Raw genomic sequence first — 25,000 nt, 5'->3', positions numbered from 1 at the left:
TCGTCAACCAGTATCTCTTCGCCATCCAGAGCCACCTGTGCTACTGGTGAGTACTGCTGTAGGAAGTAAGGCCACTCGCATTCTGTCTATGATCTGGGAACGCTGGTATGAGTGCCTTCATTGGCTTTTCTTTGTTATTGTATGTATATATGAATGTTTATTTTATTGTATTGATGATGTATGTATGTCTCCACTGTGGGTCCTGAGCCTGTAATAAAGTTTATATACATTCAGGGCTCTAAATTAACACCAGTCAGCCGTCCAAATGCTGGTGAAATTTCATCTTGGCTAATAGAAAAGACCAATTTACAAGCCACTCTGACCCATTAGTGAGTGTGTGTTTCGCTGTTGAGATTAACATCTACCTCCCATTTTGGCATGTTAAGTGATGAAAAACGTTAATTTAGAGCAGTTTTTCCCAACCAGGGGTACGTGTACCACTAGGGGTACGCGAGCACACTGCAGGGGGTACTTGGAAAGATATTGTTATAACAAATGTATGGAGCAGTAACATCAGGACAGAGAATGTGATATAGAACATGAATTGGGGGGTACTTATGGCACAACTAACAGGCTTAGGGGGTACACGAGACAAAAAAGGTTGGGAAACGTTAATTTAGAGCCCTCACATTACATTACATTACATACACACTTAGCTGATGTTTTTATCCAAAGCTATTTTTAGATATTGACAGGTTATTGGTTACAGTCCCTGGAGCAATGTGGGGTTAGGTGGAAGGAACAGTGTGTTGGACATGATTGGGGTCACTGATCAGAAAAAAAGACAAAAAAAACTCCCGCAGTGGCAGTGTACATTTTTTTCCAGGTATTTTAAGTCTCTTAAAAAGCCTCTTCTAAATTAATTGTTTGAAAGTTGGGCTTACTGCACTTGCACAACTTTCAATTGGTAGTCCACTTCAGTTTCTTTATTTTCAAGCCTTGCTTTGTCATCACAACTTAATCGAATTAAGATTTACCGTACAGTAGTTTATAGTAGTGCTTGAGATACCAGAGGTACCAGAGGGGATTGTGCCAATTATACAGGGAGAACATTTGGTATGTTGCTCAATGTGTCCACAGTCCATACCCCATATCTTACTAAATCGCCACAGGTCTGAGCATGAACTTTTATCCATGGGCCATTGTATTGCACTCTGCTGAAAACACACACCCCGTGTGCTAGTGTTCTTTGTATTCATTTTTGTTCTAGTGTGCTTCTCTTGGTAAATAAGCTTTTACAGCGTTGAACTGTCATCTTTGCCCTGCCCCTGTAAGAATAAATCCTCAAAATTCACATATCTCTCTTTCTGTGTGTGTGTGTGTCTGTGTGTGTGTATGTGTGTGTGTGTGTGTGTGTGTGTGTGTGTGTGTGTGTGTGTGTGTGTCTGTGTGTGTGTATGTGTGTGTGTGTTTACATGTGTGTTTTCCAGGGAGTCTGAGGACACAGCTCTGCTGATTTTGAAGGAACTCTACGCGCAGCAGAAAGTGCCCTTCCGCCCCAGTCTACTACACCAGACGTCAGCAGAGGGGGGCATGTGACAGTGACACGCCACTCTGTTATGTCTGGAATGCACGTCTGGGCTGACTGGCACACGTGTAATTATTTATATTGACATGTTTACCACGACACAACACCCCCCACATGTTGTGCATGGCTTCCAGGTGTCGCATGTATTGATGTGGGAGATGCATTTGGAGTTTACATCCTAAGTGTTGATTTTCAGTATTCAGTTCAGCTTCTCAGTATTGAGTGTTTGATTCAGTGTTTAGGGGCATATACTAAGAAGCAGTTTCAGGAGTAAACCTTAAAAAAGTTAAGAGGTAAATTATCTAATAGAAGAGCCTGGAGTCCGAACCTGTCAAGGGACAAAAGATGGAAATTAGCGTCATGGCTATAATCTTGTGTATTTAGCATTTTTGTTTAAATGCTGGTAATATATGCTGTCCCTTTTTAAATAAATAAACTTGTAAACGTGTAAACTTGAAAATGAGGACTCCAGTAAATCATCTAATAGAAGAGCCTGGAAGCCTAATTTTCTTAACAAAATGAGGACGACAGGCTCTTCTATTAGATGATTTACCTCTTAACTTAACCTGTTTTACTCCTGAACCAGCTTCTTAGTATACCTCTCTGCTCAATCTTGCAAACCAGAAGAAAACAAGGTCCACAGGTCCAAAATGAAACAAGGTCCACAGATTTGTGACGCATGTTGCGTGCGATGCAAACCCTCCGAAAAGCTAACCGGCTTATGACGGACAGACGGAAATAGTGCATGCAGTAGGGTGCTGTGTTAGTACAAAAGCACAACACTGCAAAAGAAGAATTGGACTTTCCAAAGTTGGGGCTTTTGACGCACCCTAGCATCATGGACGGATTATGACTCAATAGGCCCCTGGGCCAGACAGCAAGGAAGGTCCCCCTCAATTGGTCCTGCTAGTTTCCAAAATATGAGTTTTGGGGTTTGTCCCCTGGGAAAATGTTAAAATGCAGTTGTTAAAAGTGCAATATATAATGCAATATGAGACTATAGAGGCTTGGGTTTCAGGGCCCCTTGGTTCTTGGGCACCTGGGCCCAATAAGCACATGCAGTAATCAATTATTGTCTTTAAAATCCTGCAATGTAATGTATTCCCATTGACTAAACTAACTAACGAGCACTGCTACTTGACCCACAAGTGGTGCCACAGTAATTCATTAATTAACTAATCAAATAATGTGCCAGGGGTTTCGCTTTCTTAACCCCTGATGTCTGCTTCTGTGCCAACGCAAACTCTACACAGTTGTCAGTATTTTTTAGACATACTTTCTTTACCATGACACATCTAAACCTACCTACAGTATATCAGACAAATAGAATCTGAATGATCTTTCTTGAACCTAAATATAGCACAAGGTGGTGTGTTATACATATGTCATACCCAAGAATAAGTTACCTGCCAAAGTGGCTAGTTAGACTAAAATTGTTACTAGCCACAGCCAAATTTGACCTATTTTTAGCCGGTTGGCGGGGGCCAATGTCAAGCCCAGTTTCCCAGGTGGGTTTTCACTTTGGGTCCCCTCTTGCATTAACACTGATCTCAGCCTAGTCAAAGACTAGACCTTTCCCTAACCCTAACCATCAGTGAAGTTATGCCGCCACAAGGGAGCGCCTTTGAGGCGCACATCACTTTTTGATGGTAAGGGCATATGTTCGAGTAGACAGAAATTGACGAGTTGGGATGACGCACTGTAGACCTAGCCAGAGACTCAGGTACTAGGCCTAGCCAAAGCAGCAAGTGAGCCTTGTCCAAGCATATAGGTTGGAAAATGTATCACAAAAACAGGCAATCAAGTCTTCCGGCCCTTCTGATTGGGTGAAATGGACTGGGTGAGCACCGCCCCCATCTCAGCCATGGTTCTGGGCCAGGGCTGGACTGGGACCAAAAAATAACCCTTATAAATTGTGGGCCGGTCTGTAATAAAATACAAAGTACTCAACAGCATTGGCCCCGGAGAACCATCGACCAGGAAACGCCCTATATGCCAGATTACCAGTGCAGGCTCTCCTTGAATTTCTGTTGGGATCATTGAAGTATTTTTTTTTTTTACTCTACTCTACTGTTGAGATGCCCATCTCTCTCCTACCCCACTGTGTACTTTTCTTTGATGTACTATGTATTTATTATCTCAGCTGTGCTGATTTTAACCTTATTGTAACAGACTAAAATAAAGAATTCCTCAATGTTGCACTCATTTTGGCAAATTCTGTCATGTTGGGATTTTTCTGGCTACAGAACAGACTGTGGGAATGCATTTAAATGATAGCCCCGCTATATTTAAATACTGTGGATAGAATCAAATTTTCACTACAGTATTAAGGAAACTTAATTGTAACATATATATTTTAATCGTTTGTCCTAGCACGATGTCATATTGTTGTTATATATTTATGATAACTGCGCGCCTACTACATAACATTTAGGCTACAAGCCTGTAAAAAATGTTACTTCATAGGCTAACTCTTACATTGCATATTGCAAGTTACATTGTTACAATAGGCCTATATGGTTGTTTTCATGTGCCACAAATATGCTCTCAAAAAGAAAGGCCAGGGCATGGAATTCCCTCTGCAAAGCATGTCTGGAATCCCCCACCGTTGTTGCTGCAAATTATGACTTTGCGCGCCGGCTGTGTCTTTAAGGCAGATTCCAAGCATTGGCTCTCACTGGGAAGTTAGTTCGTTCATTTCCCATTTATCCCGACTCGCCGAATACGCCACATATTACCAAACATCCTTTTACCTTAAAGAGGCATGGGCTGCCCTCTCATTGCTTCCCTAACAGCACTCTGGTGGCCAATGGACTGATTTCCATAACTCCGGCACATTTTTGACGTAGCCACTCAAAACTTTATCTCGCCTGGACTTACATCTTCGCCGACCCATGGTTTCTTCTGCCTACTATCTACTAATGATAAGTTAACTTGTCATTTTTACAGCCTATCAGTCGACTCCAGGAGTTTAATTGGAAACTGCATTTTGTAAGGGTAAGTTGTGTCATGTTTATTACCCATAGACCTATTATGTTTCTGTCGTAGAGCTCAAGTGGTTATTGCGTTTGCGCGACAATGTACCAGCAAATTTGTACACTGGATAAGTGCTACTAAAGGCGAACGAGTCAGGGTGGGTGTTCCTTTAAACTTTACCTAAACCGTTATAAACACCGTTATGAATCACTCATCACAGCGAAAGGTTGTAAACGCACAAAGACTGCAGTTGTAAATTAAAAATGTGTATGGCGATGGCGTAAGCAAAGTGAGTAGCCCACTCTATCTTCAGTAGCTTTCTGGATTTTGGGGAAGTTTCTGAAACCTGCCGACTCAACTTCTGTTAGCCAAGTATCACTTTCTATTCTGTCATTGGGTGAAATGGTTGATCAAAACGCTACCCTTCAATATCATTTTAAATGTTCAAATAATACAGGCAATTGTTTAGGGAAGGATGAATGCGTAAAAGGAGATCCATGGCTGTTGCCGCCGACTCCGTTCTGTCACATGGCTGTCTTCGCCAAACGTGAATTGCCTATGTCGATGACTTTCCTGTTTTCTAAATCTTGGTGAGGGAAAAAGTTGCTCAGTCTGTAAGTAGCCTACACACGTAGTGGTGTAGTCTAATCTGGTCCTGTCAGTTGTTTGGAACAGGGTGCTGGTGTAAGTGTCAGTTGATTTACTGCCTTGCGCATTCAATAATATTGCTGTCGTTCCCTGCTACACGATTAACTTGTTAAATGCTCTAGTAGGCTACAGTCAAGGGCCAGTAATGCACGTGCTAAGACGTTAGCGCGTTCTTCTCATCATGGCAAAGAGAGTGTATGATGTGGAAGCATTTGAAATGGGAATTCGATTAAAGTGTGTGTAGGAGTCCATGTAGGGCTACTGGAGGGAATAGTTCTGCTGTTCCACAGTTTTGCTATTCATTGCATCCACAGCCCAGACTATTAAAAGAACCCATCAGAATTGGCTTGGCCTTTTCCAGCCGACTTTCAAAGCTGTGGTTACATAACGCCTTCCAAATCCCCTGTAAATGTTTCGTGAAACTTTCAGAAACATGGCGCACTGTCAGATATTTTAATGTAATTCTCAGAAGCGCATTGAACATGGAAAAGCGCATGGACTTTTATTTTGCTTGGGCCAACATTAAAGTTGTCTGTAGACTGTAGGCTGAGGCTCCAGTCAGAATCCATAAGATAAAAACATGACTTTTGACCACGAGGAAAATGACCAGGGCCAGGCATGTTTCGTATTCAACTATTCACAGGAAGCTGAGTGAGTGGAATACAGATGTTCTTGTGATGTTGAACCTGAGTGTGCGACTGGGGGGTGACCTGAGCCACACAGAGGTGTTTTCATTCCTCTGTGCCCCCTCCCCTCCCCTCTCCCTGTACTCCTCTCTCCTGCCTCTCTACCAGAGAGAGTAGAGAGAGAGAGGTTCCATTGGCCCATTGTTTCCTGGTTCTATTATTGGGGGGGAAATCCCCCTTTAGGCAGACCTAGGCAGACCTGAGGACTGTTCTATTCAATGCTAGGAGCATTATGACACGCCCCTTTAGGCAGACCGGACCCTGGTCATGTTAGGTGCCCATAGAAACCTATTATGTTGGCATATCTCTATACTTAAAGAATCTCTGTCTCTACCCTTCAGTCTGACATCATCACATGTGTTGTTCACATGGCCTCCAGGCAAGCGACTGAGATTCTTGGTCTGGCCTAATCCTAGACATACCGTACAGTAAAAATACTATAGCCTACTACGGTATGTATGTTTTCTACAGTATTCCTAATCCAACACTGATCCACAGGGCTCAAGTCAGGGTGGGATTAATGCACAGGGTAGATATTAGTGGTGTCAACAATGATCGATTCGGCGATCCGAATCGATCCGGGGCATGGACAATCCAGATCCAGATCCGGCAAGTTCCAGAATGAATCCGGCAATTTTTTTAAGTTTCAATTACTTCCATGGATATTTCGGGAGCAAATGAATGTTAAATTAAATAAAAACACTTCAAAACATTGCAAGACTGATACAGACTGATACAGAAAACAGCCAATAAATTGTTGCTCAGTATCTGACTACTTGTATTTCCTCATCATGGCTGAACATTTGCTTTGCGTTCAGTAGAAATGTAATGCATTGCAATGCATTGTAGAATTGAATCGAATCGGATTGGATCTAATAGAATCGAATCGAATCGGATCTACTACCTCCCGAATCGTGATCGAATCGGATCGTGAGGGCAGTGCCGATCCACACCACTAGTAGATATGGCTGCAGCCTGGGGGTCCCCACCTTCCAAGGGGCTACTGATTGGCCAAAAGTCAAAAAGTTGCAGAATTGTAACATGCAATAGTGAATTAAAATGCATCTGTTGTGCTGAACGTAGTTAGTAGACATTGGTTCCTAATTTGAAATTATGACACCGTAAATTTGCTTTTGGGGGGTGGGGTCCACTGAAACCTGTAACCAGGGGCCCTAGGCCATCTTAATCGGGCCCTGGCTGTAGTATTCTACAGTAGAAGGCTATTCCCGGATGTTTTTGGGTACCCAGTCCTTCCTGTAGTCGCACTTGACACAACTTAAGATGTAGACCGCTAAAGCACTTGATGTCTGATCTTATCAAAGCATAGCGCACTGTATAACACACAGAAACCTATTGTGTACCTATGAAGCTCTCTCTTGAACTCTATGTGGAAGTGAATGGGGTGCATTCTGTTTTAGAGCCCTATAGTGTTCCATGGTGAGGAGCACACTACAGTATTCCACAGAGAGAAGTGATAGGCAAAATAATCTTAGTTACAAACTTGGGCTTCATGTTCTAAATGACCTTGTTTTAAGTTACCTGTCCAATTCAACCAGGTGATTATTCAACCAGCCAATCACCTGGCTGAATTGGACATGTAAAACCAATTCATTTGGAATATGTGGAACTAGATTGTAACTAATGAATCAATTTTTCCCCATTACCGACAGTAGGGATGTAAATAAAATCGAGATGTATCGGAATTATCGGCCGGCGATTTAATCGAATCTCATCGTATCGTGGGGCAGGGTTTCCCAAACTGGGGTGCGTGCACCCCTGGGGGTGCGCGGCCTGCCAAAAGGGGGTGCGCGAGCTGAATAGATCAATGGCTGAGATGTGTGTTTTTATACATAATTAATGAACATTACGTAGTTTTTTATTGTTTGGTGAATTGTATACTGGAAGGATCCATCTGAAGTGTAATTTATAACTCCTGAACTTGTCATGAAACAAGTTCCATTGTGATGATGGCAGAAAAAACCTCAGGTCTATTGGAAATGCGGATTGCCCACAACATTCACTTAGGGGTGCGCAAACCACATTGAAATGTAAAAAGGGGTGCGCAGGGAAAAAAGTTTGGGAACCGCTGTCGTGGGGCATTCTTAAGAATCGAAAAGAATCGAATCGCTGGCCCCTGTGCAATGCCCTAGCTCCATAACACAATAGTAGTGGAAAAGTAAGTTAATTGGAAAAAATCAAATCGAACCGAATCGCCTCGTATTGTGGGGAATTCTTAAGTATCGAAAAAAAATCGAATCCCTGATTTAAGAAATCGATACTGTATCGTCATGAAGGCTGTGATTTACACCCCTAACCGACAGGGACGTATAGTCTAACTGACTGATGTAGACATCCGTTTGGGTCCTCACGTAAGTAAAGGGCCTGCTACTATAAAAGTCATAGTTCGAAGAAGAGGTAGATACAATCAAACATATGGAGATGTATAGTGTGTCCCAATACTTTTGAGAACGAGGGCCATGGGGAAGTGCTTTAAAATGCCTTCAAACCTCCCACTGAAGTGTAGTGGGAGTCCCAGAGTGGAGGATGACACGCAGTGAAGTGCGAGTGGGAAGAGATGGGACGCAGCCAGCAGTTTGGGTCTTGGTGAAAGCAAAGGGCCTGCTGCTACTGTAGTGAAGTGAGGTGAAGCAAAATGAAATCCCACCTGCTAAATTCCAAGTCCCATTGCCATTGTGACACAGCACTGCACTCCACAGCACACAAGGGCGGGCACACTGACTGCACACAATGAAATTGCATTTATGCCTCATGTGCTTCCCCAAGGAAGCAGTGCGACAGGACAGTACCATGCTCAGGGTACCTCAGTCATGGAGGAGGATGGGGGACACTGGTTAATTACTTTCTCCACCAGCCTGGTGGGTCGAGAGTCGAACCGGCAACTTTTGGGCTACAAGTCTTGACGGCCTAATGACTGCTTATAGGTTCAAGTGCTTAAAAGCTAATGTGTTGACACGAGGCCTTTCTTTTTCTCACGAATACTGAACACTGGTGGCTGATTTGCTCCGGGTGCACAGACCGGGAGCGTGTCTATGTTCCCACAGCTCATTGGTCCCATAGCCCATTGGTCCCACATCACTAAGATTGTTAACATTATTTTCTAGGTCCATTGGTCCCACAGCCCATTGGTCCCACAACATATTCCTGCTGCTCTTTGTTCCCACATTTCTAAGAACTTATTCAAATTTAGGCCCTATTTTCCATGGCGGGAGAAAGGCACGTGCTCTCAGTTTACTCGGAAATGAGGAAACATGGAGCTGTGGAGCATAGGGCCTATATTTGAATGATTTCTTTAAAATGTGGGAACATGGAGCAGCAGGAATAAGCTGTGGGACGGACCAATGGGCTGTGGGAAGACAGACCTAGTTGGAATTGCCCTCGAAATGGTATTGGAATGGAAGCTCATTGGTCTGCTGAAGGAGAGGGGAGTGATGGGAGTTTACCCTCTAGGGCATGATGATCTGATACTGATGCACATTCACACAAAGGAAGCGACTTTAGGGCAGGGATTCTCGCCCGCCTACTCATGGAACACACACACACACACACACACACACACACACACACACACACACACACACACACACACACACACACACACACACACACACACACACAAAGACCTCTTACTGTCTGGCCAGCCACAAAGGGTTGCTTTTATCACACACACACACACACTACACCACTGCAAGGCATGGTATGGTATGTGGTGTGCAATGCAACCCTCAAACTCACATTGGCCCGATGACGTGATGCTGGCTTGGGGCAGTAGGCTGACGGTGAATCACAGAGAGAAATGAGAGAGCTGCTTCACAGCCGCACGGCGAAACCTGATCGCTTTTTTCTTCAAGCCAATGAATGGAACTTCTGAAACCTTCACTGACTTGCTGTGGCGTCAGAGCTGTAATGTTACACTTAACTCACGATTGGGTTTGTATCAAGATTGTTCACCTATGGAACAATACTCCCCCACGATTTTGAAATCTATCGCTTTAAATCAGTTCATTTGCTTTTTTCACATTGGTCAATTGTTTTCTGGGCTGACAGAACTTTGAAAGGCCACATCACGATACTGCCCTCTTTGCATTGCAATACAGTATTGTGACTCTGCGTGTTGTGATTTCTCGGTTCGATACAATATCGTTACTGCCCTATGTGGCGTGGTGCACTGCCCTCTGGGTAAGAGCCCTCACCAGCCAACCCGCACACGCTAAATATACAGCACGGCTGCACAGCACATAGCACTGTAGTCTGCACAGTGCGTGCACACTTGCATGCAGATTGCATCATGTGCACTTACTTAGTACTGTAGATGTGGGCGAGAGTGCGTGTATGTTTTGATTCCCACTTTATTCTGGTATTTACGTTGCTTGGAGATAGAAGCATGAGGTCATCACCATCAGACAGACAGACAGACAGACACCCTGGCTGGCCAAGCAGGAAGTGCTGTGCTGTAGAGAGCGCTGGGTTGGTTGGCGGGGTTTGGGTTGTGGTGGGTGGGAGTGGTTGCGTTGCATGTGCGTGTGTACACATCTGGAATGCTGGGAGGGGCCAGAAGGAGTGTGAGTTGGAGTGGACAGGACTACAGAGAGAGAGAGAGAGAGAGAGAGAGAGAGAGAGAGAGAGAGAGAGAACCGGACAACCGACCCAGAGAGAGAGACAGAGAGAGAGAGAGAGAGAGAGAGAGAGAGAGAGAGAGGGGGAGAGAGAGAACCGGACAACCAACCCAGAGAGAGAGAGAGACAGAGAAGAGAGAGAGAGAGAGAGAGAGAGAGAGAGAGAGAGGGGGAGAGAGAGAACCGGACAACCAACCCAGAGAGAGAGAGAGACAGAGAAGAGGACATCAGTTTTCAAGTTTTCGGATTTCAAGTCCAGCAGTGCTGTCAGGTTAGCCATGGTTGTCTCTGGGCCCTGTGCTGGCAGTCATATTACGTCCAGTACATGCATATACTGTATGTATACACAGTACATGTGAAGACATGTGAAGACCAAAATGAGATATATCCATTTTATAGAATGTTGGGAAATTGACATTTTTGTATTCGGCATTCCATTGAAATGCATTGCAAAATGCATTTTTATAGAGGTTTAAAAGTATGTTCTCAAAACATTTGAATGGCAAGAATTCACACATAGATGATAGGACTTCTTAACAGTCAATTCCAATATTAAAATGCAAAAAGTCAAAAATGGTGGATATAGCGTTTTGGAAAAGAGCTCTTCATGTGTAAATGTATACGTATACTGTATGTACGTATACTTTATACATGTCTTTGGACACAGTGGTCTTAGGCAACAGGTCGTATATCATAAGTGTATCGGGACCTTGGTTCAAATGGCAAGGGGTTGTAGCACCAGTTTGATGAACACCCAAACAGCGTCCCCCAAAATGTCAGAAACAGCAGGCATTGGGCAGGTAGCACATTGTGGTGTATGTGGATTTTAAAACTCTGTTTACGTGGAAACGGACGGCCAAAACCAATGTTTTCAAAAATATCCGTCTAAGTGGAAACAACACCTGAAATGCATGCACATACTGTCATTTTAGTGCATTTTCTAAAATAAATATTGAGTTTGGCCAGCAATTTTTCCAGATTTATATTTTGGCCCTCAGTCAAGTTGAGCAGTGAGTGGCCACTCAACTGGGTGCAGTGGTCTGTGTAAATGGGCCGTGAGTGAGGAAGTCACACTAATAAGAGCTTAGATCAACACAGGGCTGCTTCCTGTGCCGTCCCCCCCACATTGCTTACGGGTCCCTGCGTCTCAAAGAGACACAACACAACAGCACAGCGTGGAGACAAGCCCACACACTCATTCATGCACGCGTGCACATACATACACACACACACACACACACACACACACACACACACACACACACACACACACACACACACACACACACACACACACACACACACACACACACACACACACACACACACACTCTCATCTCAAAGAGCCACTGCAGACCCAGCACTGCACGTAGACTAGAGACCACACACTCACAATCACACGCACTCACATGCATACACACACACACACACACACACACACACACACACACACACACACACACACACACACACACACACACACACACACACACACACACACACACACACACACACACACACTGACACATGCACTCTCTCCTTCTCCCTCTGTCTCTCTGTCTGACTCTCCTTATCCATGTCTCTCTCTATCTTTCTCTCTCTTTTATACCTCTGTGTCCCTCTCTATATATATCTCTCTTGCTCGCTCTCTCTCTCTCTCTCTCTCTCTCTCTCTCTCTCTCTCTCTCTCTCTCTCTCTCTCTCTCTCTCTCTCTCTCTCTCTCTCTCTCTCTCTATCTATCTATCTACAGTATCTATCTCTCTTCTTTCGGCCTCTATTGCCGCTTTTCCACTGCCGCTTTTCTGGTTGGCCTACAGCTCGACATAGTGTGACTCGGCCGCCACTTTTTGCTTGTCGAATAGACATGACACAGCTCAATCATGAAGCAAAAAGTGGCGGCCGAGTCATGCTGTGTCGAGCTGTAGGGCTACTGGAAAAGAGGCATATTTCACACACCAATACAACACATACAGTATCTACACACACACACACACACACACACACACACACACACACACACACACACACACACACACACACACACACACACACACACACACACACACACACACACACACACAGTATGTATCTATTGTGAAACTGTGGGATATAGGACTAGTATGTTGACTTGTAGGCAGCCTCTGATCTGAGCAGTATGATATTTCCTGTGTTGACTGCCAGATAGCTGCTACCCCCCACCCCCCCCCCCCAACAGATTGTGCTGCAGATACCTTCTGACAGGACAGTAGGTATCTCAGAGAGCAGAGCAGCTATCTGATGCACATGCCTCAGGCATCAGGACTTCAGGCAGGCAGCTGATGTTATTTCTACACCATTGGCATTTTCATGTACTGTCTCAACTCGAGTCAGGGCACACAAACAGAAATGGATACGCATCTTATATTGCCCCTGACTGGGCCCAGACTCAATAATAAGGAGTGTACAGTTCAGGCCAAACTGGCCCTCTAGGCTTAGACCTGCTGCTGTCGATTATGGCCAGTGTGGGTTTGCCCTGCTATCTCTCACAGTGAACTACGTAACAGTATACATGTTTTTTTGTTTATAAACATGGGAAGGAGGGGCAAGACACTGACAGCCAACCATGTGAGCTAATGTTTTGACTGACAACGGTTTCTAACAATCAGTGGTTGAGTTGTGCACAGCCAGGGTCGCGCAGCCAGGGGAAAACAAAAATTGAGAACCAATTCAATGTTATTGTTCATGACCTGCTGTGCACATAACATTTTCTTTTCCTTTCACCTCTTCAGTTAATGTTCCTGTTATGAATTTGCTTTACCAGAGGACCAAAGACCAAGTCATGTGTATTAGTGGTGTAGTAATATGGTTAAGTCTTGTACCATCAGGGCCGGATCAAGAAGGCCTGGGGCCCCTAGACTACAGGTCGCTGTAGGGCCCCCCAAAAAAACTAAGTTTGCGACAAATGTACATAGACTGTCATAATTACATGCTAGGAATTAAGTATAACATGTCTACCAACTCTACTGAACATGACAGATGATTTTTCATCTTGTCATAATTCTGCAATTTTTCACTTTTTACCAATCAGGGCCCCCCTGACAGGTGGGGGGCCCTAGGCTGCAGCCCTATCTAGCCTGTGCATTAATCCGGCCCTGTGTACCATAGACCAGTGTTTCCCAACCTTTTTTGTCTCATGTACCACCTAAGCCTTTTCGCTGTTCCATGAGTACCTCCGACTCATGTTTTACATCGCCTTTTCTATTCCAGTGTGACTATGTTCCATGCATTTGTTAAAATTACATTTTTCCAAGTACCCCCTGCAGTGTGTTCGCGTACCCCTAGGGGTACACGTACCCCTGGTTGGGAAACACTGCCATAGACTATGCTGTAATAGCGTTGCATTGGCGGAATGGTGCACATACTGTTTATTGTTCATCACACCCTTCTACTCAAACCTCATACGTACATCCCAGTAGGAAGTGGGTTGCACTAGCATGGCTATCGCCAGACAAGATCCAAATCGTGGTTCAAGGCAGCATGTGATTTCCCAGGCTAGGCCTACACTACAGTAGATTACATTACATTACATTACATTACACTTAGCAGACGCTTCTTTTTTAATCCAAAGCGATTTACAGGTATTTTAAGTACAGGGTATTGGTTACAGTCCCTGGAGCAGTGTGGGGTTGGGTGCCTTGCTCAACGGCACCTCAGCCATGGACTGAGGGAAGGAATGGAAGGGTGGGATTCGAACCTGAAACCCTCTGATCTACAGTCCATCTCCTTAGCCATAGCTGCCCCAAGTGCCATACAGTAGCAGCAGTAGCAGCAGAGAGACTCAATAAGAATAATCTTAGAATCTCTGGTAGCAGCCTCTGCGCTGTAGCAAACCCCAGTATGTCCTAAAGCCTATTGGCATGACTACAGCCAGACTACAGTGAACTCCACCCAGCTTATTGCACTGCAGACTGTGCTGCACCACACCCTATGGATGTCTACGTATATTGCTTATGCCTCTAAGCCAGTGTTTCCCAACCAGGGGTACGTTTACCACTAGGGGTACATGAGCACATTGCAGGGGATACTTGGAAAAAATATAATTTTAACAAATGCATGGAGCATAGTCACACTGCAATAGAAATGGTGATGTAAAATATGACTTAGGGGGTACTCATGGCATAACGAAAAGGCTTAGGTGGTACATGACACAAAAAAGGTTGGGAAACACTGCTCTAAGCATCAAATAACATTATGTTAAATTACACTTAGGTGACGCTTTTATCCGAAGCGAGTAACATACTATAGGTTAATGCCAGGATCACAGCAGGATGGTAGGAGGTATCGATTTACCATTGTGTTTAAATAAGCACAATTCCTCACAACAGTCAATGTAACCACTGACTAATGCTTCTCTGAGTTACTTACTGTAGCTGAATGTCTGAGTCTTGGAAGTTATGTAGGGTTCAGGGCCGGAGCCAACCAACATCACCTGACAGGTGGGGGCCCCTAGGCCACAGCCATATCTAGTCTGTGGGGGCCCCTGGCAGCAGGTGGGGGGCCTTAGGCTGCAGCAATGTCTACCCTGTGGGGGGGCCCTGGCAGGTGGGGACCCCTAGGCTGCATCCGTAGCCTGTGCGTTAATCCGATCCTGTGCATTGTATTACTCTGTCAGTACTGTACTGCTTCTGTTCTTCTACCACTACCACACTCAGAAACTACACTGCCCTTAGCCTGTTATAAATGAACAAGTCGTCATGTATTAGTTAAGGCCCTGTGCACTGTCATAGTGGTGTAGCACTATGGTAGTTACATTTTTTCAGTTACTAATTTTCAGTGACTATTACAACAGTAGCCCCTCCACCCCACAGCTGGGACTGTACAGAGTAGAGTAGCCCCCCCCACCCCACAGCTGCCTGACTACACTTACAGCAGCCCTGGAGACTGGGTGGGAAGGAGCACACACACACACACACACACACACACACACACACACACACACACACACACACACACACACACACACACACACACACACACACACACACACACACACACACACACACACACACACTCACTCTTTCTCTCTCTCTCTCTCTCTCTCTCTCTCTCTCTCTCTCTCTCTCTCTCTCTCTCTCTCTCTCTCTTACAAGCGCGCACGCACACACACACACACACACACACACACACACACACACACACACACACACACACACACACACACACACACACACACACACAAACTACTGTATGTCTAGAGGAAGGATGGGCACAGCAAGGGGCCACAGGAAGAGACAAGGCAGACCATAGACACATAGACACACAGTATATAATACAAGGCAGACCATAGACACATAGACACACAGTATATAATACATCAACAAGGCAAAGCGAGTGCAGACAGAGAGCGTGCCGTCAGGAGCATACACACTCTCTGTCAAGCATCATGGTATACATTACGGCAATGCACATTACGGCAATGCACACGATCTGAACACTGCAATGTTAGGAAAGAATGTTTAAAAAAGAGGATTGAGAGCGCTCTTAGGACCATCTTCAGATCTTGTTTCAAAATACATTTTGACTGATTGATGACAAAGCTCTTTGTTGCCCTTCTCAAAAAGTGAAAATATGAAACCGGAGTCCAATCCATTTTTGAATAATCCATTTCTGGGTTATAATGTTTATGTTTGATAACAACGCCATGGATTTGTGCTTTGTATTTTCCATGTAGAAGGAGGGACAGTTTTATTTTGTCAAGCCTGTTCAGACTTACAAGGTCTATACTCGGGGCCACTGACAGCTTTCGCTCTGCTGAGAACAAAGTCATCTGAAAGGGCCCCCTGCTCAATATATACTGTACAATGTAATGGGGAACCAATTCTGGGCCCCTATCTCCCTGGGACCCACTACTTTGACGCCTTCTCGGTACTTACGTGGTACGTCACATGGTAATCAAACATTTCAAACAAGCGATTTAAGGTTAGGGTTAGGTTTAGGGTTAAGGTTAAGGTTAGGGTTAGGGTTAAGGTTAGGGTTAGGTTTAGGGTTAAGGTTAGGGTAAGGTTTAGGCTTAGGGTCGTATGACGTAAGCGGTAAGTGCCGAAAGGGCATCGAATTAGTGAGTCCCCTATCTCCCTGGGCCCAGGACAACATCCCCCCCCCCCCGTCAGCCTGCCTATACTGCCATATAAAGACAAAGCAGTTCACTCTTCAGTACACGACACGCTAACATTCGTTTGCTTGTTACGGACCACAGTTTGTTTAAACCAGAAACATAAAAGAGAGACCAAACAAGGATATGTGTTTACAAAACATGCAGGCCTTGACATTAAGTTTTTTTTCGCTTGCTGGCCATTGTGGCTAGTGGTTTTCCCAAGTCACTAGCCATTCAGCTATTCTAGCCACACATTTGATATTGTTTCCTTTTTTACGCTGTAGGCCTACATCTAACTTCAGAAGATGACGTGCTAAAGCAAGAAGATAAGTGCACAGCTTTCTACATGGAAAACCATCATAAAAATAGAAACTGAGTAATGAACTTTTTCTTGAACTTCTACAAACAATTGATACACATATAGAGGGGTGAAGTGCAGAATAAAGGCTATTTTGATATGTCATACCACAGAATGAGCTACCTGCCAAATTGGCTAGTGACACTGAAATTATTACCAGCCACAGCCAAGTTTTACCAGCCGGTTGGCTAGTGTCGATGTCAAGCCCTGAAAACATGACACAATTTGTATTATGCACCAAAGAAAGGGTAGAGAAAATGTGTGTGTTCCTGTAGTACTGTTACTGTAAAACAAATAGTGTGTACATGTGAAGTAATCACCTAACCAAGCGGAGAGATGGATTCCTTTGCCTGTCGAGGTTGGCCAATCAATTTCTAACCAGCATGCAACACTTTCACTCCAGAACTCTGAATTTCTCGATGCATTGCAAATGTCTAGTCTTTATCAAGTTGAATAAGGCATTGGTCAATTGATCAAGCCCATGTATACTACAGCCCTGTCTCTGTAACGCACACACACACACACACACACACACACGCACACACACACACACACACACACACACACACACACACACACACACACACACACACACACACACACACACACACACACACACACACACACACACACACACTGGTAAGATCACAGGGAAATGTAACATGTACTTTCTTAAAAACCTGCACGAGTTTTCAGTTTAGTTATAAGATCAAGTCAATTTTTTCAGTCTAAACTCAATTTGACAGAACATGAAATGACTGCATTTTGCTTTGTAAGGCAGTGTATGTACTGTGTGCTCACTCTGAAGTCATGTATGCTGTAAAGCCACAACAACATAACAAACCAACACAAACAGACAGCACACCTATTCTGCCAGTATAGGCTGCATGTTTTAGATTAGTGTTTCACAACGGGGGCGGTAGAGCCCCCGGGGGGTCATTGGGGAGTGCTAGGGGGGCGTTGAGAAGGATACAGCTGGGAGGGTTGGGTTCTTAGTTGCCATTGAGGGGCAATGGGGCATTAGTCCATTTAATTTTTTCATACTAAGGGGCCGTTGTCAGGCTTATGATGAGGTCAAGGGGGCGTTGGGAGGCTTGTGATGAGGCCAAGGGGGCGTTTGTTCAAAAAAGGTTGAGAACCACTGGTTTAGATGTTGGACTTATGGCTTGAAACATGCAAGCAGTATGCACACAATGAAGTCTAGTCTGTTTGGTTGTGTCCATACCATCATTATGATAATTATGACTGTTTCCAGAAACATCCGGTCTATTTTGAATTAATGGATAACTGTAGTGTTCAGTATGGCTTCTGGTCATTACGTTTATGACTGTTAAAAGTTGAAAAGTGCAGTGTGTTTTCGTAGGGAACCATTTATATCATAATTACAATGTAGTTAGGATGGTGGGATTAGGGTTGTCTGTCTGACAAAAAATAAATAAATTAAAAAACCCATTGGCTCTTTTTCTTGTAAGCAGCGGCACTGTTCAGTCAATATCCAGGAACAAACTATTTCTTTTTCCCTGGGAAAGACCAAAAAAAGATGTCAACCAGGTGAAACTGAGACAGGTAGCAAAGGTGGGAAATCAGAAATACTCAGTCCATCTGCAGATAAAGATCAGACTGTGTGTATATGGATTTTAGTTTTGTATGAGAGTGTTTAAAGCTGTGGATCGGGCTGGCCTGTGCACAGACTTCAAGAATTCTAAGATAAATTGCACCACCTGGAGGTGAGGAGTTGGAAAGGTTTTGCTATGTACTGTACCTTTGGTGTTTTTGTCATATTTCAAGTCACCAGCAGATGTCAGTCTGTCATCAAGTCTCCAAACACCTCATTCACCCCTTCTATCTGAAGCATGCCTCAAAAACACTGTTGCGTCTCCACCATCCACGTAACCTAACTGTCGACTAGGGTTAGAAAACTGTCTGTGAAAAAATATTGGACACTTCATCGTTGCGTTATGGGTCTGGGAGTTGTATTTCTTAGATGCTATTTCCTGCATTTTAACCAAATTGTCTCTCGTTTCAGCTCAACACGGAACCAGGGCTTTGAACCGGTTCAAGGAACGAAAACGAAAACCGGGAACTTTTTGTATTTTACAGGGAACAGAAACGAAACCGGAAACTTTATTATTTTTTATGTTCTGGAACAGGAACACTTATTTAAAAATTATGGTAACCGGTTAAAACCGGTTAATACCGTTCCTCAAACTAAAAAAAAAAGTAATTATTTTCCTGCGCATATTACCATAACGGCTGAGGTTCACGTCCTGTGTGACATCAGACATTCTCTGACTGAGTGGAGAGAGAGCTGTGGATTACAAAGTCTCCACTCCACGTCTTAAATAAGAGAAACCACTGTCATACAAAATGGTTTGGTTTCCATTGCATCATTGTTAGACAGTGTAGAGAAGCACGTTTAAAGCGCACCGAGAATGTTCTTCGTTGTTGGGCATCCATGGCCGCTTCAAATATGCACAAACTCACAATGTCTGTCTTAGCGCTCCCCGTGACCCAAGTCAGTGTGGAGCGTGCATTTTCATCATTGAGGTTTATTCTCCACTTAGGTCATCCCTGAATGACAAAATTCTGAAGGGTATTCTTTTCATCCGCTTGAATAAACAGTTTGGAATGTAGGCTTACTCATTTGCACTTCCGTCTTTCTTGATTAATTAACGTCAGTTAGGCCTATGGGGAGTAATCAGCTGACAGGAACGAAATTAACCGTTCCGGGAACAATATTTTTTTGTTCTAACCGGTTCGGGAACGTCAATTTATTGGTGGAACCCATAACCGGAAACGAAATAATTCCGTTTCTGTTCGGAACGAACCGTTTGGAAAAAAATAACGGTTCAAAGCCCTGCACGGAACCATACTTTTATTTCTAAATACAGGACAATTTCGTATTTCAAGGGACGGTTAGCTACCCTACTGTCGACTCACTAGCTGTGTTAGTGTTGACATTGGTGTTAACGCTCATATCACATTGGACATCTGAGTATAATGAAACAACAATTTCAGCCATGCAGGTCATAGTAGGTCTTTGTTCAAGACCATTGTCATCAGTTTTTGTTGTCAGGGTGTGTGTCATGGTCTTATCAGCAGACACCTGAGTAAAATCTATTTCTGGACTTTAGGAAGATCTCAGACCCATGCCTTGCACAGCACATGTCCTGGAAGGGTGGTGTAAAGACATTCCTTTCGTCTCTTCTCTGATTAAAATCTATGCAACACGGGTTTGGACAGTCATGGGTAAGTGGTTAGACTTGTAGCCCAAAAGTTGCCGGTTCGACTCCCGACCTACCAGGTTGGTGGGGGGAGTAATTAACCAGAGCTCTCCCCCATCCTCCTCCATGGCTGAGGTACCCTGAGCATGTACCGTCCCACCACACTGCTCCCTTTCAGGCGGCATTGTGGGGCTGCCCCCTTGCACGGGTGAGGCATGAATGGAAGTTTGTTGTGTGCAGTGTGCACTTGTGTGCTGTGGAGTGCTGTGTCACAATGACATTTCCCAGTTGGGCTTTCAGCTTTCTTTTGGTTTGATTGTACACTACAATCTCTCCATCATGAGAGGCATGGAAAGACAGATCTATGTCTTCTCGCCACAGGTGAAAATGGCTCTTCTGAACATGGTTGCTGACAGATTTGCAGAGGGTTGAGGTGCAAACATACTGAGATGCAAACAAACTGAGATATTTCAGAAAGAGATGTGAGAGCTCTGTCTGCCCCTGACCTGTGTCTCTTCACACTATGGATACACCAATGTGTGTGCTCACACACAGAGACAGACAGACACACACACACATGCGCACACAGACACACACACACACACACACACACACACACACACACACACACACACACACACACACACACACACACACGCGCGCGCGCGCACGCACACACATGCACGCACGCACGCACACACACACACACACACACACACACACACACACACACACACACACACACACACACACACACACACACACACACACACACACACACAGAGAAGACAGCTCTGGTCTGACAAAATCTGGCCTACTGCAAGATGCAGCACTGTGCACACAGTACGTCTATATGAGGTAGTTTCCGGTAAACATGCAACATCACTGTTACAGCTGAAAATACTGTACAAAGCCGGACATGGGTTTGGTAATGCGTCTGGAGGATTTGGCCTTGTGACAATCAAGGCGAAGTAACGTTTCTTAAAAAAAACAAAAAAAAAACAAGTGCAGCCTCTGCAAGATGTGTTTGATATTAGTCTAAACTTGATGAGGGGTCTTTGGAGTTTTCTTGATTTGTGTGGGTCTTCTAGAGTACAGGAGTCGAATATGACATTTTATTTCTCACATAGTGTGCAGTACAGGTGCAATGACTAGTGAAAGATGCATCTCATAACTCATTCGCAACTCATTCTGTCTGCAAGAACGACAATGGCCTTGTTTACATGAGACATTCAATTCAGAATTAACTCTTATTTTAATTCTGAATAAAACTTAATTCCGCTTTGAAAACATCATGTAAACCCTTCACAATTCGGAATTGTGCAATGTAAACTTGACGGAACAAATGAATTCTGAATGATTAATTCTGAATTAAAAACATCAAGTAAACGAGGCCATTGTCTTATAAAAAACTAAATGACATGAAATGAAATAAAAAAATTGTTGTCCAGTTAGACAGCTCAAATAATAGAAAATAGAACTCGAGCGTATTTTGGGCGTCAGTGGCCGGCAGTGTCCCATTCAAATGAATGGCAAAGTAGCGCGCTAGCTTTGGCCGTGGAGGGGGGGGGGGGTTGAACAGGCCGCACACGCCGACGCTGTCGGTGTGGAAGGCTGAGTAGAACACACTGACCGAACCTAAGCAGAAAGACCTCAATCGTTGCCGTTCCGCCCTGCTCTAGTCTGAATTAGGCCTTAGTGAGAACAGGAGGAGGCTGGTAGAGCTGCGCTCCTCAGATGTTGCCACATTGTAGCACCTCACTGATACATTCTAGCATGCATAGCATAGTGACACACTAGCTCCTGTTTTGTCTCGCATACCCCCTAAGCTTTTTTTGTTGTGCCGGGAATATCCCATATTTCATGGTCCATATCTCTTCCCCTATCCCAAAGTGAATACGCTCCATACATTTGTTATTGTTGCATTTTTCCAAGTACCCCCTGCAGTGTGCTCGTGTACCCCAAGCGGTACACATACCCCTGCTTGGGAAACACTGCCTTAGAGTTTAAATTCAGAGTTTGAATAGGGATGACGTCTTCTGTGACACAGTAACGCAGCCACATACAGCAAAGCTTCCTCTGACAGTATTTATAGTAGCACAGTCAAGTGAGACTGACTACTGTGGATTAAGAAAGGATGCACTTCAACCACTGTTGGAAGTCATCCTTCAACTGCTGTGTTGTCATTAGCTAATAGTAGTATATTACGGTTAATAATAATGCTTGATTGTTAATCTTATTGAGGTGTACTTTGGTTACTCTGGCCATATAACCTGGACCTTTGTCCCTCCCTGTGAAATTTGATTAAGTGAAAGAAAGCAGCGAACCACTTTGCATAGGACCTGACCAGGGACACCGATAACATTTGCGTCTCAAATATGAGTGGTCTGTGTGTGTGTGTGTGTGTGTGTGTGTGTGTGTGCGTGTGTGTGTGCGTGCGTGTGTGTGTGTGTGTGTGTGTGTGTGTGTGTGTGTGTGTGTGTGTGCGCGTGTGCGCGTGTGTGTGTGTGTGTGTGACATGGACAAGTCATCATCGCAGCAAGGAGTGTGTGTGTGTGTGTGAGAGAGAAGACAAGTCGTTGTTGCAGCAGGGAGTGTGTGTGTGTGTGTGTGTGTGTGTGTGTGTGTGTGTGTGTGTGTGTGTGTGTGTGTGTGTGTGTGTGTGTGTGTGTGACAAGGACAAGTCATCATCGCAGCAAGGAGTGTGTGTGTGTGTGTGTGTGTGTGTGTGTGTGTGTGTGTGTGTGTGTGTGTGTGTGTGTGTGTGTGTGTGTGTGTGCGTGTGCGTGTGTACGTGTGACAAGGACACGTCATTGTCACAGTAGGGAGTGGCCCGCCATCCCCTGGACAGATCTGTCTGTTGTGTGCAAACGAGTCCGGTCGAATTAGGGCCCTACACTACACGGTGGTGGCGACCATTGTTGGTTATCTGTGGGAAGCGCATTAACGAGGGTAAACCTTGCATGGATACCTTCTCTCTTCTTTGTGGAGAATACAATAAGCCATTGTGGAAGAGGGCCATTGTCTTGTTTTGGTGTAGTGAATTAATGCTGTCGTTGGAAGTATGTCACGGGCGGCTATAGTGTTGGGGAATGGACAGTGAAGTGGAACAATGGCTATGGGGGGTGTAGGGTTAAGTTACAGGGTTTGGTTAGTTTATTGGGATAAAATTAAGTTTGTCATTTACATAGGAGTAAAACATCCTAAAGTTTTTGGTCCATATTACCACATGCAGTACATACCACACATAGCATTTTACATGACTTTTGGATTTTACCATTGGCTGCGATTGCTGTGAAAAGCTGGGGCAGAAAAGTGTCTTCAGCATTCCAATAAAAGCAACTGTCTTAAAGCAACAGTTTGTGGTTTTCCTCTATGGTCACCCTGCAGGTCAGAAGCAGAACTGTCCCCCACTCCGCCAAATTGCCATCCTGGTAACATCACATTTATAACGCCGTATTTTAGCGGGTTAAGTTTTAGCCTGTATTTTAAGACAGATCTGCAGTCTTGTTGAGACTCAGGCAGGCTATTAATACCAAGTGCTTCTCTCACTACAGTCAGGTTTTAATTCCTAGAGGGAATTTGTACTGCCTTCAATACCCTGTGCTGAGACTGAGATTTTGATATAGAGATTATAGCATCCCAATTAGGACACAGTTGTTCCTTTTTTAAATTACACTGTCCTTATATTTGCGTATGGCCTGATTTTTTAGTATTGCATATTGGCAGTCATGGTTAAGCAGGTTAGGGAGTCAGACTTTGCAGAGGTTGCTGGGGGGACTCCCGGTGGGGGGAGTAATTAACCAGTGCTCTCCCCCTTCCTCCTCCATGGCTGAGGTACCCTGGGCATGGTACTGTCCCGTTGCACTGCTCCATTGGGGTGCTGTTTGGTGCTGCCCCTTTGCACGGGTGAGGCATAAATGCAGTTTCATTGTGTTGAGTGAGCACTGTGTGCTTTGGAGTTATGTGTCACAATGAGGATGAGAGTTTCCCTGGTGGGCTTTAAATTTCATATAAAAATACAGTTCAAAATGCTTTAAAATAAGTTTGGCAATGGAACACAAGACAATGATACACATGGCAAGCTGTATTTTTTGTGCATATTTATTACAGTATGCCCTGTCTATGCCCGGTCCATGCCCTGCACTAGGCAATGTGCCATTGCGGATCACTTCCTGGTCTGGTGAAAGGGAGTGAGGATGACTTTTGATCCCAAGGTCCAACTGTGGCCCTGTGGGTGCGTAGCCTGGCGACGCCGTCCTATGTACCGTAATCCACCCAAAGATTTTGGCTCCGCACCTAGTCTGGCGAAACCCTAGCTCGGTTCGCACTACGCTATTCACACTTTTGTCTTGTTATTTGTATGCTTTTGCGACACTATATCGTAACAGTCATGCTAATAAAGCACAATATGGGTTTTAATTTGAGTTCTGAACTCCAGTGAATTTAAATGGCAGAGTAAGATCAGACCATCCTCCACCCTCCACAGAGACGGATTCCTCTTAGCTTTCGCCAGACTGTTTGACAGAGTCAACAGTCGGCTTTCGCCCAGGCTGTGGTTGCGGGTGACAGCCATGATTTCTGAAGGCGATCAAAATGACAGAAATGATTTCTGGTGACGGTTAATATTAGTATGGCACAGAACATGGGCTGTAAAGATCTGCCCTAAACGCAGGCACACACACACACACACAGCATGCACTCATGCACACACACACTCATGCACTCACATACGCATGCATTATTCATTGAAACAATAACACGCCATTCATACACTAACATGCATGCAAGTCCACACACACACACACACAT

The 25,000-nt window shown here is 44.5% G+C and overlaps 2 protein-coding genes across 2 annotated transcripts in view; both read left to right on the top strand.

Annotated features, from left to right (window-relative positions):
• The window catches only part of ddhd2 (DDHD domain containing 2), a 26,297-nt gene extending 24,458 nt beyond the window's left edge, over positions 1-1,839 (top strand). The window contains exons 16-17 of the mRNA XM_063209876.1: positions 1-46; positions 1,431-1,839. The exon at positions 1-46 is cut by the window's left edge and continues 85 nt beyond it. Of these exons, the coding sequence (XP_063065946.1) occupies positions 1-46; positions 1,431-1,539 (155 nt within the window). The 3' untranslated portion in view covers positions 1,540-1,839. The remainder of the gene's footprint in view (positions 47-1,430) is intronic.
• Positions 1,840-4,229: 2,390 nt separating this feature from the next.
• The window catches only part of tacc1 (transforming, acidic coiled-coil containing protein 1), a 113,187-nt gene continuing 92,416 nt past the window's right edge, over positions 4,230-25,000 (top strand). The window contains exon 1 of the mRNA XM_063209871.1: positions 4,230-4,525. The gene's annotated coding sequence lies outside the window, so the exon portion shown is untranslated. The remainder of the gene's footprint in view (positions 4,526-25,000) is intronic.

Source organism: Engraulis encrasicolus, chromosome 11 (assembly GCF_034702125.1).
Source record: "Engraulis encrasicolus isolate BLACKSEA-1 chromosome 11, IST_EnEncr_1.0, whole genome shotgun sequence".
In the NCBI taxonomy this organism is placed as follows: Eukaryota; Metazoa; Chordata; class Actinopteri; order Clupeiformes; family Engraulidae; genus Engraulis; species Engraulis encrasicolus.
The sequence above is the reverse complement of the archived record's forward strand: the minus strand, read 5'-3'. Positions and strand labels throughout refer to the sequence as shown.